At 53.2% G+C, this 13585-nt stretch overlaps 1 protein-coding gene across 2 annotated transcripts in view; it reads right to left on the bottom strand.

Annotated features, from left to right (window-relative positions):
• Positions 1-415: 415 nt before the first annotated feature.
• Positions 416-13585, bottom strand: part of SNAP47 (synaptosomal-associated protein, 47kDa) — a 44397-nt gene continuing 31227 nt past the window's right edge. Inside the window, exons 4-7 of one of the 2 annotated variants that reach the window (XR_001137362.1) lie at positions 1512-2259; positions 1274-1418; positions 1052-1142; positions 863-918 (exon numbers count right to left, since the gene is read on the bottom strand). Coding sequence is in view for 1 of the 2 variants with exons in the window: in XM_012641699.1 (XP_012497153.1) it covers positions 772-918 (147 nt within the window). In the remaining variant the exon portion in view is untranslated. Of the gene's footprint in view, positions 919-1051; positions 1143-1273; positions 1419-1511; positions 2260-13585 lie in introns of both variants that reach the window. The other variant, XM_012641699.1, reaches the window with a different exon arrangement.

Below are 13585 nucleotides of genomic sequence, written 5' to 3'. Positions count from 1 at the left end.
AGACATCGGGCTCCAGGGCACTAAGGCTGCACACACCAGCTGGGTGGCACTGTGGGCGCCATCCTGGGAGGGCCACAGTGGGTCAGACTCCGCCTGAGGACAGGGCTTCTGAGGGATGGCCGTCCTGGTCTGCTGTGATGGGGGGGACCACTGGCCAGGGTCACCCCAACCTCCCCGTGCAGGACAACCATGCACCCCACGTCCTCGAGGGCGCCCCGGGACACTTGGCAGGGAACACTCACATGCATCTTTAAGGAAAACTCTAAAACTAGCACTTCCCTTTTATTTCTGGATGGAAATAAAGCCGTGAAAGCAAAATCAACACTTTTTTTTTTTAAGGTACAGTCATGTTGTTTTCACTTTCGGTTAAAAACAAGGCGATGAGAGAATACGCAGGGCGGGGCGAATGCGGCGGGCAGGCCTGTGCCCTGGAGGCCGTGGGGCTGTGCTGGGGGTTCCTGACCCCTGCCCACTCACAGAAGCTGCCTGCAGACACCTGCAGGGAGATGCCTCGTGACTGACATCCTCCTCTCACGCTCACAGAAATGGCGGCAGAGGAAGACGCAGCCTCAGTGCTGGGCCAGGCTGCCACGCCCCTCGCTGGGCAGAGCAGCTCGAGCTGGGCGCGTGGCCCCCGGGGTCTCAGGCCCCAAGTGAGGCAGATACATCCCTTGGAGCGGCACAATAGCACCGCCTCCCAGGCCTTCATCTTGGGGGCACGTTGAGGGCAGAGACAGGAGCCCGGGGCAGGCCTGTGGGACGAGGGCAGCTCTACATCAGCTTCCTCATCCGCCGGTTGTGCTTGTCGATGGTCAGGGTCGCCCGGTCCACGGCCGTGGCCATGCCGTCCAGGGCCTGGTCCTGCCTCTCCAGCTCTGTCTCGGTGTCCAGGGCCAGCCCCTTCATCCTCTGTAGGATCTGCAGAGAAGCGCAAGGTCGCGGGTGAGCTGCCTCTGCGCTCTGCACACACCGCAGCCCCGCTGTCCCCACCATACCGAGCGGCGGGTGCTCAACAACCGCCAAGGACACGCGCAAGCCCCACTGCTCTGACCCCGCCGGGTCCATGACCGAATCTCACTGCGAAGCGTTGGTTCACCTGCATGCTCAGAGCCTGGATTTGTTTAACAACTTGAAATACTCACCTGGCAACAAAAAGGAACACATTTTAAAAGAAATTTTAGTAACCCACCACTTGTAGTAAACGTGTACCTGTATTTCAGGGAGAGTTCCAGATCACTGGGTAGGTCAGGAGAAAGGACCCACAGACACTGACCCACAGGAGGCGCTCTGGGTACCGAGTCCCCACGGGCGGGCCCCTGCGGCAGGGGCAGTGGTGAGTGGAGGGCAGGGCCCTGAGCACAGCGGGAAGCTTGGCGCCCTGGCTCTCTGCGCTCCCCCGTGGCAGGCAGGGCAGCAGCCTGGTGGGATGCAGACAGCTCGGGGGTTAGTCACGGAGCCGCCTCCTGCCCCTCCTGGCCCGCCCCCGACCTGACCGGAAGCCCTGGCGATACCTCCTGACGACGCCTGAGCAACAAGAAACAGGACAAAGGCGGAGGTGGCCAGGAGGGAGGGCAGGGCGGTCAGATCCAACTTCCTCCATGGGAACGCGCGGCTCACATGAGATCACAAATGCGAACAAGCTGTGAAAACCGGAAAGGGCCTTGCCGGGGTGGGCCCTGCCGCATGCACAGAGGAGCCCGCACCGACCGAGCCCACCCCTCTCCGTGGACGGGGTGGGGGCTGGGGTCACTCCAGGGCGCGGCAAAGCGAGGGGAGGTGAGAAGAGCCACGTCGCTCTTTCCAAACACAGAGTCCTCGCTGTGATCTTTGTCATGAGACAGATGAATAAACTCCTGGTGTGAGCCGGAGTCTCACCCTCCGGGAACTGATGGAAACTCCATCAGTTGAGTCATGACTTAGAAAACTGGATGGGGCTCTGGAAAGTATACGGTGGGGTCAGTGGCTGGGGGAGGGGCCGGTGACCTCATACAGTAGGTCTTTTCCACCTCCCTCTCCCATGAGCTCACATGGCTGGTGCCCAAGCCCTGTAATGAAAAGGAAAGAAAACTGCAGCCCTCCACAGGGGTGGCAGGTTCCTCTTCGTCTGCGCCCATCCTGCTGCGATCCGAGGTGCTCCGCTGGAAAGCGCCGCCGCACACAGCCCCGCACTCCGGTCCCGTGAGGAGGCCGCCCCGGTGTCCACCGGCTGGGGACACGGATCTGCGCCAAGTCTCTTCTCTGAGTCCCTGTCCTTGTCAACTGCATTAAAATGTGATTTAAGTTTGTTTTAAACCTAAACGTCCTTCAGGACTATAGCCGGGGAGAGAGGCTTTTTGTGACTCAGCCCCGAGGGAAGCCCAGGTCCCCGCCAGAACCCTTGACACGAACGCTTGCCACCAGCCACGCACGAGTCCTGCCACCTCCACGGCCACTTGCTTTTATTCTGATAATAACGCTGCATGTAGAAAATCAGAAACGAGAGAGACACTAGAGAAAAAACAAAAGCTGTCTGCAACCCTGATCGCTGCTGGTCAGACCACGCGTCAGCTGCGGCGGCACATTTTCATCCGTCTTTCTCCATCCCCACATCCACGTACGCTCCCAGGAAACACGCACACACACAATTTTGTGTTCCGTTTTTCATCCCCCCGCTGTTCTAAATAAAAGGTAAGAGTTTGGAGACCTGTGCAAGGCACCCTGCCGTTGCTCCGAGAACGCTGTCACTGTATCTCAGTGGAGCCTTGAACTTATTCTGTGTCTTACACAGGGTGACCTGCCCCAGCTCCACCGCGGCTGAGCCGCCCATGGCAGGGAGCGCTCTGGGCACCACTGGGACACACCCGACTCAGGTCACATCCCAGCACCCTGCCAGAAATCGGACGTCCCCTAAAAGGCAGTGGAAAGGCCCTGACACACCCAAGGGAGGCCAGGCCCAGGCCCTGCACTGGCTGCACAGACCTGCGAGGCCACAACGAGAGGGCCACGAAAAGGCAGCCTGGGAGGGCCACTCCCTGTCTTCATACGCCTACACGTTCACACGTAAAACATGGCAGGTAAAAGTAATTTTAACAAAATATTTTACTTAACCCAATATCCAAAATACTATCATTTCAACACGCAAGCAACCAAGATAAATGGAATTGATGATATATTATATTCTTCTCTCATACAAAGTCCTGGCAAGCCAGTGTGAGTCACACGTACAGCACGTCTCGCTTGGACCAGCCGCCATTCAAGGCACCAGGAGCCACACGGGGTCACAACCATAGCGCGGCATGACGCCCGCCCATCCTCAGCGTCCCGCACGCCCACCCGCCGCAGGCTGGATTGCAGCTGTGTGAGATGACGGACGTGCTGGTTACCCTGACCTGAGCACTGCACGTTCTATGTATCAAACATCACTGTGTAGCCCACGTGACAATTGTTTGTCAATTACAACATGAAATTAATTTTTAAAAACAGGGTGAATGACCTACCTTTTCCCAGTCCACAGCTGAACAGTGCAAAAGCAAAAATATCTATATTCTGGACCTTTGCCTAATAAGCACTGTAATAATATGCACATATAATTAATTGTGACCACGACCAGCTGACCTGCCTACAAAAGCTGGGGCATTCTACTGCGTACGCAGTCAAAATAAAGGCCGGTTCCCATTCAACTTTTTGATCCAGAGAAAGTCTCACCAAGCGAAAGGCCTTAAAAAACAGAACTCATTCCAAACAGCCTGTTGAGACCCTCGGCCTGCCTGCCAAAATTGCACTTGAAATTAATTAATGCTGTGAAGCTACAAGAGAGATCTTTACGGCCGTGAGGTCGGCAGACAAAGAAAATTCCTGCGTTAACCTTCAAACTAGTAGTGCCTGTGGAATACTGGACAAGGTTCTTTTTCCTTTAGGAAAGGGGCTAAAGTAATTAAATAGCATCGTGTGCATTCCATATAACAGGGACGGAAAGAATGGAGCACACGGAGTCTGGCCAAGCCTGAGAACGGTCGCTCCTCCCGAGGCCCGGGATGACAAGCCGTCTAGTCATCAGTGCGCGATGCAGCCAGCCCCGGAATGTCACATGGCCTCTGGGAGCCCGCGCTGGGCTCGGCTCCCGGCGGACTCTTCCCCGCCCCTGAGCCACCAGTAAACCAGCCCAGCAACCGCCTGCCCTCCAGCCAGCTCCACCTCCACAGAAATCACCTGTTTAAGGGCCTTTGGTTTTGGGAGAAAACTAACTTTTCTACACTTTGACGAAGGACAGTCCACATACGCGCAGGCAAGACATGTAACAATCTGATGGGAGCACAGCCCAGGAGAAGCATTTTGAGAGAAACCACAGGAGCAAGGAGAGCTCTTGGGCTCAGTGTGGCTGCAGATGCCCAATGGGTGCCAAGCAGCAAGCTCCTGGTCCTGGTCCTCGAGCCGGGAAGGGGGCAGCCAGAGGTGACTCAGGCAGGAAGCGGGAGGCACACCGTGAACGGACGGAGCCAGGGAACTAACGAGGCCGAGGAGGGAAGCGGACGGCCGTGGGCCCCAGGACGGCACGTGAGTCCCCTTCCTCAAACACCACCGGCGAGGGGAACTCTGCAGGCTCTGCTGACCTCGGCAGCAGCTGCTCTGGAAGAAGTGCCTTCCACTCTGTCACTTGCCACAAGAACCTCTATTTCCTCACAGCTCTGGAGGACTTGAGCCCAGCGCCACCAACGCCATCTGGGCTGACAGTGACGTCACACCAGGTACACGCAGAGCAAATGTGGGGACAGTCCACAATTTTCAGCATTTCCACTTTGTTTATAGAGATAAAAACTAAATTATGGACAGAGAGCTGAACGGAGTAGCGTGGGTCTACTCGCCCAACAGACGTGTTTAGACACATGCGCCATCAAGCTGCAGGCTGGGGACCGGGCCCTAAAGCGTCCCCGGCTGTGCATCCCTGGCCCCACCGCAGCCTGGGGGGAACCCGCTCTGCAGAACGCAGGGTCTTGACGCTTCCAAACCATCTGTGAGCCGCCCGCTGTTGTCTCCACACACAGCCTGAGAGTACGACCTATGCGGCACCTGGCCACGCAGACCAGGATTTAGCTGCCCTGAACGCGAGTGCTCCGTTAGCTGTGGTGTGTGCCCCAGGCTTGTTATTAAGCTGACTCACCAAGGAACTGTGAATTTTCTTGCAGTGAGAAATTAGCAACCATTTAAGAACAGAGCTGGGATAAATCAAGCTGTCTGCAACTCGAAATAGTTCTCCCAGTCGGGGCCATTAACGTGCTACAGAGGTAGTTAAGAGGGGAAAGTTGGCTTTCGCTGTGGCCAAAGCCCTGGAGGCCGTAAACAACACTCTCAGCTGCCATCTGTCACACTCGGCACTTGCAGACCACCCCAGGCATGCACAGTCCCCTCCTGCATTCCTGGGGGCCACGGGAGTCTGGGCTCCCCACCTTGGGACCCCCCGGGCCTTGCTGTTCCTAGGGGCCTTTGAGACGGGAGAGCTGCCCAGCTCACGCTTTCAGGGGTCCCTCGGCCTCGTGTTGCCTCTGCCAGGCCCACTGGTCACAAGTGGCCAAGCTTGTTCAAGACTGGGGCATAGAACGGCAGGGGACAGAGGACGTCCCGGGGGCTGGCCTGGACCGTCCAATGGATCTGATCCAGGCTCCCTGCTATAAGACCACAAGGGAGTTTCCCATTAAGAGGGTCAGTGAGTAAGAGAGCGTCAAGCCCTCACCAAATAAAACATTTGATTAATTTGAAAGCAGCACCACTGAAGGTACATGTCATACCTGGATGTGAGGCCTTCAGCAGTCCCCTCGAAACAGGAAACAAGCTGAAAATGTACTAAAATTTGGCTCTTGGCCAGGCGCAGTGGCTCACACCTGTCATCCCAGCACATCCCAGCACTGTGAGAGGCTGAGGCAGGAGGATCATTTGAGGCCAGGAGTTCGAGACCAGCCTGGGCAAGACAGTGAGACTCCCATCTCTATGAAAAGTTAAAAAATTAGTTGGGTGTTGTGTGGTGCACCTGTAGTCCCAGCTACTCAGGAGGCTGAGGCAGGGGATCACTTGAGCCCAGGAGTTCAAGGCTATAGTGAGCTATGATGACACCACTGCACTCCAGCCTGGGTCACAGAGTAAGACCCTGTCTCTAAAAAAAAAAAATTAAATAACAAAAAAATAGAAAGAAAATTTTAAAATGTGGCTCTTCCAAGTTGACAGGGGCATAGCCCACAGCACACCTGACGCTGTTCCTTGTGGGTGCCGGCCTCGTGGCAGGACACTGCTCTGTGGAAAGGGGAGGGGAATGGGGCCTGGCACTGGGGCAGTTACATGACCCGCCATCCACGCATGCGCTTCCAGGACACCGCCAGGCCCAGCTTCCTGCCTGCCGGCACTGCTCTCGTCCACTCAACACAGATGGGCATGGCTGCGTCAAAGCCCACACAAAACCCACTTCCCAGCCTGATCCAAAGCCTGCACGACACTCGCTGGCTGTTTTTAAAAGCTGTTAAACAGATGTCAACAAAAGACAGAACTCTATGCAGAAGATCAATCAGGAAACAGAGGACTGAGCAGCACTGTAGACCACTGGACCTGAAGACTGTGCAGGGCTCTCGCCCCAGATAGCAGCTGCCTGTCCCCCCGATGCAGAGATACCCCAGGACAGACCGCGTGCTGCGCAATGAGCCTCCGCAAGCTTAAGACTGAAATAACAGGTGTCTTCTCTGACCACAGTGGAATGAAATCAGAAACACGGAAAACTGGAACATTCACAAATTAAACTACCAAATGGTCAAGGAAGGGAAACTGGTAAGTCCTTTGAGATGAATAAAAGTGAAAACGCACCATGCTAGATACAGTCGTGGGGCGCTGAACCACTGGGACACATGCCGAGATATGCGTTGGCGGGTGGGTAGGTCACCGTGTGACCGCAGTGTCCTCACACACACCTGAGTGGGGCAACCGCCACTCGCCTGAGCACGGTGGTGCAGCCTCCTGCTTTTGGGCTGCGGCGAGTGACGTGGGCGCCGCAGCCAACTGCGACACAGCTGTTGCAGTGGTGAGGACCTGTGCGTCCAGATACATCTAAACACAGAACAGGCGCAGTGAAAATACAGCGTGAAAGACAAACGACGGGAACTCCGTGCTCACTCAGCGTGGCGGGAGCCTGCAGGGCCGGGTGCCGCTCCGGGCCCGTGAAGGCCTGGACGTCACCATATGCTACGGCAGACTTCATAAGCCCGGACACTTCGCCTGCACAAAATTTATTTAAAAAAGTTTTTCTTCAATAATTAATTAATCGCAGCTTACTGTAACTTTTTTATCTTATAAACTTTTAAAATTTTTAACACTTTTTGACTCTGTAATAACATGTAGCTTAAAACACAAACACTGTGCAGCTGCCCAAAAATATTTTCTCGTTACATCCCCACTCTATAAATTTTTTCCTATTTTTAAAATTTTATTTTCTTTTTAACTTTTCAAACTTTTTCGTTAAAATCTAAGACACAAACACACGTTAGCCGAGGCCTACGCAGAGTCAGAGCATCCAGGTGGCAGGACTTTTCCGGCTCTGCTGTAATCCGACAGGGCCACCGCAGTACAGGCGGGTTGCCGCTGACAGAAGTGTCGCTGTGTGGCACGTGACCGCACCAGCAAACCACACCCACGTGGTACTGACCCCGGAGTACGGGCGCTCGGCATCAGAAAGTCCATGTGATCCGCCACATCCACAGAACGAAGAGAAAAACCACACAATCATCACATCTGACGCAGGAAAGGCAGTGCCAAGCCCAACTTCCTTTCATGATTAAAAAAAACACTCAGAAAACGAGGAGTAGAAAGAACTTCTTCAACATGACTCAGGGCAATTGTGAAAAATGCACATCTAACAGCGTGGCCAGAGGAGAAGACTGAAACCCTCCCTGGAGATGAGGAACAAGAGAAGCAGCCCCTCGTACCACTGCAAGGCCTGGCCAGAGCTGCGAGGCAAGAAAAAGGACCCATGTTGCAAAGGAAGCAGCAAAACTACCTTTGCTTGCAGAGGCCATGGTTGTAATGGAGAAAACCACAGAAAGACTCCACAAAAAACTGTCAGAACTAAAAAAACTAATCCAGTAAAGTTGCAGGATATAAGATCAACACAAGAAAAATCAGTTACGTGTTTTTTTTTTTTTTGAGACAGAGTCTTGCTCTGTTGTTCAGGCTAGAGTGCCGTGGTGTCAGCCTAGCTCACTGTAACCACAAACTCCTGGGCTCAAGCGATCCTCCTGCCTCAGCCTCCCGACTAGCTGGGACTACACGCATGCGCCACCATGCCCAGCTAATTTTTTCTATTTTTAGTAGAGACCAGGTCTTGCTCTTGCTCATGCTGGTCTCGAATTCCTGGCCTCAAGTGATCCTCCTACCTCCACCTCCCACAGTGCTGGGATTACAGGCGTGAGCCACTGTGCCCGGCCTATCAGTTGTTTCTATACAGCAACAATGAAGAATCAGAAAAGGAAGTTAAGAAAATAATTCCACTTATAACAGCATCCAAAAGAGTAAGACACATTTATCCTAGGAATACATTTATCCAAAGAGGTAAAAGACTTATACACTGAAAACTACAAAACGCTTGCTGAAAGAAATTAAGGACTGAAAGAACGGAGAGACATCCTGTGCTCCCGGGTCGGGAGACCTAGTATTGGCACAATGGCAGTACTACTCGGTGCAATCCCTATCAGATTCCAACAGCGTCTTTTATAAAGAAATGGAAAGACTGATCCTCTAATTCACGTGGAACTGTAAGGGACCTGGAATAACCACAAGAATTTTGAAAAAGAATGAAGTTGGAGGACTCCACTTCCCAACTTCAGAACTTACTACGAAACTACGGTAATCAAAACAGTGACATTTAACCACAGGACAGGGTTAAGAGAGAAACCAGAACACCTATGGCTAATGGATTTTCCACAGGGTGTGAGAGACCGTGCAGTGGGGAAAGAATAGCCCGCATACCAAATAGTGTCGGGAAAACTGGATATCCACATGCAAAAGGATGAAGTCGAACCCTTACATCACTCCATGTTGAAAAATTAACTCAAAATCAACTGACAACCTACACATAACAGCTAAAACTATAAGCCCTTAGGAGAAACACACGGGTACGTCTTCACAGCCTGGGATGGCTGTGGCAGTGGATTCTTAGACGTGGCACCAAAAGCACAAACAGAAGGAAAAAAACAGACAAGCTGGACTTCATCAGAACCAAAAGCTTTCGTGCAATCTGTCGTATTATAAAGCCTTTGACTGACCTTTGTCCCTGGTTCCTGGGAGGGAGAATATGTCTTGGGGCTTTCCAAAGTGACAGGAGTGTCTCTGCTGTTCGCGAGCCCCCGGGACCGCGCCTGAGTTTACAATAATGCAGTGACTCACTGTGGGCCCCGACAGCTCCAGGATGGGGCAGCCATGCAGGAACACTAGCCCTGCGGTTAGAGAGTGAGGCTTGGGGTGTCCTGGCAGATGTCAGCCGGGAGGGGGTGGTGCTGGAGACCACGTTCAGTCACGTGACCAGTGATTTGATCAATCGCAACCGCCATATGAAATCCCAACAAAATCTCTGGGCACGGAGGAGGCTCGGTGGAGCTTCCCGGAGGGTGATGCGCCAATCCCACAGGGAAAGGGCGTGAGAGCGCCACCTGCGGGCCCTCCCAGAGCCATTCTCAGCGTCGTTTCCCTGTGTACCATTTGTATCCTTTGTACCAAAACTGTAATCCTAAGAAAGGGCTTTCCTGGGGTCTCTGAATCATTCCAGGGCATTATCGAGCCTGAGAAGGGGCCTGGAAACCCCGATTTGTAGCTGGTGGGTCGGAAGTGCGAACAGCCTGGGCACTGACTGTAGCTGGCGTCTCAGGTGGGGCAGCCTTGCTGGGACCACGGCCTTTACCTTATGGGGTCTGCGCCTACTCTGGATAGTTAGGGCCGGAAGTGAGCTGCAGTAACCCAGCTGGGGTTGGTGTCTGGACAGCATCGAAGGACATTATTAAGAAGGTCAAAGGACAAGCTAAGGAATGGAGAAGATGTCTGCAGATCATATCTGCTTGGGGCCTGACATCTAGAATACATAAGGACTCCTTCCACTGAACAACAAAAAGGCCAACGACCTAACTAATAAACGGGCAGAGGAGGTGAGCAGGCATTTCTCCAAAGACATCCAAATGGCCAGTAAGCACATGACCAGAGGCTCAGCACCACTGGCCGCCAGGGAAATGCAAATCAAGGCCACAGTGAGACAGCGCCTCACACACCAGGATGGCTGGAAGGATGTTAAAACAGGAGACAAGTGTTGGTAAGGATGCAGAAAAACTGAAACCTTTGAACCTTGCCGGTGGGAACATAAAATGGTGTAGCCGCTGCGGGGAGCAGTTGGTGCTTCCTGGAAAAGCTAAGTCTAGAACCACCACTCGCCCTGGCAGTTCCGCTCCTGGGGGTACAGTCATCTGCCCCTACCTATGGTTTCGCTTTCTGCAGGCAACCGAAAAATAGTAAATGAAACTGAAAATATCAAATGAAAAATTCCAGAAACAATCTCTAAGTATTAAATTACACACTGTTCTGAAATCTCTCCCATCCTGCTGCATCCGCCGGAACATCCACGTGGGTACACAGCGCCGCCTGCCCTCTGTCACTTAGCAGCCGTCTAGGGGATCAGACGGATTGTCATGCAATCACAGTGCTTGTGTTCAAGTATAATAATTCTTGTTTTACTTATTAATGACCCCAAAGCACAAAGGTAGTGATGCTGGCATATTGTTATAATTGTTCTATTTTATTATTGTTGTTAATTTCTGACTGTGCCTGATTTATAAATTATGCTTTATCATAGGTATTTATGAACAGGAAAAAACTGTAATAGTATATATGGGATTTGGGGCTACTTGTGGTTTCAGGCACCCACTGGGGTCTTGGAGCGTGTCCACTGTAGATAAGGAGCTTCTGCCGCACACCCGGCGAATTGAAGGGAGGACTCAAGACGCTTGCACGTCGACCTGCGCAGCAGCTTATTCACCGTGGTCACGGGGGAAGCAACTGTGGCAGTAAACAGATGAGTGGGCAAACCTGACGTGGTCCAGCCACATGATGGAATATCGTCCAGTTATAAAAAGGAGGGAGGGCCGGGCGCAGTGGCTCGCACCTGTAATCCCAGCACTCTGGGAGGCCGAGGCGGGAGAATTGCTTGAGCTCAGGAGTTCGAGACCAGCCTGAGCAAGAGCGAGACCCCGTCTCTACCGAAAATACAAAATTAGCCGGGCATGGTGGCACATGCCTGTAGTCCCAGCCACTCGGGAGGCTGAGGCAAGAGGATCGCTTGAGCCCAGGAGTTTGAGGTTGCTGTGAGCTAGGCTGATGCCACAGCACTCTACACAGGGCTACAAAGTGAGGCTGTGTCTCAATAAATAAATGGATGAATGAATAAATGAATGAATGGAGGGAAATACTGACTCACTCTATGGCATGGATCAGCCTTGAGGACATGCTCAGTGAAATAAGCCAGACAAAAAAGGACAAATGCCGTGTGAGTCCACTCCCGTGAGGGACCCAGAGTCGTCAGATTCACAGGGACAGAAGACAACTTGGGTGCCAGGGCTGGGGGCAGAAACATGGGGATACTTCTTAGTGGGAACAGCGTCCCTGCTTGGGATGAGGAACGAGTTTTGGAAACAGTGGCGATGGTTGCACAATATCCTGAATGCGACTGACGCCACGGAAATGCACACTTAAAAATGGTTAAAATGGCAAAATCTGTGCTGTATGTATTTTACCGCAATAAAAACAAGTTAATAAGGAGAAATTCCACACTGCTATAACATGCGTTACCTCCCACAGTCAGGTGTTCAGTAATGAAATAACCCGCCCTTTGACCTGAAAACCCGACCCTCCCTGAGTGATGAGTGGGAGACAGGGACGACGAACCCTCCAAATGTCAAGTCTCCCTGGGGCAGCTGGTCTCTTCCTGGTGGTCTGGGAGCTGCTCTGGGCGGGGTCTGCTTGGATGCCTGGAATCCTGCCCCAGTGCAGGCCCCCTGTGCCCACAGCTTCCAGGTGGTCTCTGCTCACATCGTGGGTGTCTGGGACCCCCCAGGGCTGCACCCGGCTAGAACGCCCTGTCCCTGTGGCTCCACAGGTCCCACAGCCCAGGGCTGGTTCCACCACCAAGACACCCAGTGCACAGGAGCTCCGAGCGCCTATCCGTGTGAGTGTGGCTCACCCGAGACCGGAGAGGGCAGGAAGGGACGGGGGCAGTTGTTACAGAGGAGGGTGGCGCTGAGGGCTACCTACCAGTGGCCCAGTTGGCCAACAAAGCAGAGGGGAAAACACGGATAAGTATTTAAAACTAAGGTGTGCCATCTCCCTGGGATTCATCTTCCAGGCCATGGCAGTTATGTCTGAATTAGGGACACCCTGGAGACACGTGTTGAGCCCAGGCCCCACACCTGGCCCAAGGTCCCTCACAGGACGCAGCCTCTCCTGCGTGTGGGTGGTAGAAGCTGCAGGGGCATCTTGTCCTTGTTCCTATGATTTGACATTAGGAAGAGACACAGAATATGATGTCGGGGCTTTGATTAACAATAACTCAAAACTAAAGAGACCCTGGAATGCATGGACCAACTGAGTGCTAATATCTGGACTCGCATCAAAGCCATGAATACAAGCAGCATCGCGAAACCTCACCAACCCCAAAGCCAACCTTTCGACTGTGGCCCATAATAATGACTGAACGGAAGGGCCTGGAAAAGCTCCAGAGGAAAGCTCAGGATGCTGGGAGAACCTGAATGGAAAAGGAAAAACGTCTGGAATTAACCCAGCCCTGCTTGCCCACAACCTCCAATGATTCTAAACCGCTTACAGGGCAAGACCCAAACTCCCCACTTGGCTGGCAGTTCCTGCCAGGCACACGGCACATCTAGCTTCCTCCCGCAGAGCCCGCCCCGCTATACCCTCTGCCACGAGCCACCCTCCAACTCCTGGATGAGCGACACGCATGCTGGTGCACGCAGGACTGAGCACATTGCCCCACACAGCTCTTTCTGTGACTTGGGACCTGCAGGTGCCCAAGACGCAGGGAGCTCTCGTCCCTGCACATGGACAGTGAGCTCAGGGAAAGCAGGGCAGTTATTTCAGGCTGAAAGACACTCCTTGAATATGATTATCTTTTTATTTTTATTTATTTTTTAGAGACAGGGCCTCGCTCTGTTGCCCAGGCTGGAGTGCAGTGGCGTCATCACAGCTCACTGCAGCCTCACACTCTGGGCTCTAGCGATCCTCCTGCCTCAGCCTCCCGAGGAGCTGGGACGGGATGACAGGTGTATGTCACTGTGCCCAGCTGAACATGAATATCTTATCTGAGGAGGAGAAGATGTGGATGCACTGAGGGAGGTGAGAGAGACACCAGGGTGGGGAGCAGGGAAAACAGCAGGGAGGAGGAGCGCTGCAGACATGAAGTGGGTTCTATAGCTTCTAAGAAAGAACACACAGAAAAGCATGTTAACTTCTTAAGATAGTTTCACAGCAAGCAGAGAACCCAGAATGACTTCCGGAACATCCCAGCTGACTGCCAAAGCAGGTC

Source organism: Propithecus coquereli, unplaced genomic scaffold (genome assembly GCF_000956105.1).
Source record: "Propithecus coquereli isolate 6110/MARCELLA unplaced genomic scaffold, Pcoq_1.0 Scaffold168, whole genome shotgun sequence".
Taxonomy (NCBI): Eukaryota; Metazoa; Chordata; class Mammalia; order Primates; family Indriidae; genus Propithecus; species Propithecus coquereli.
Note: the sequence above shows the minus strand (reverse complement) of the source record. Positions and strands in the feature narration are given on the sequence as shown.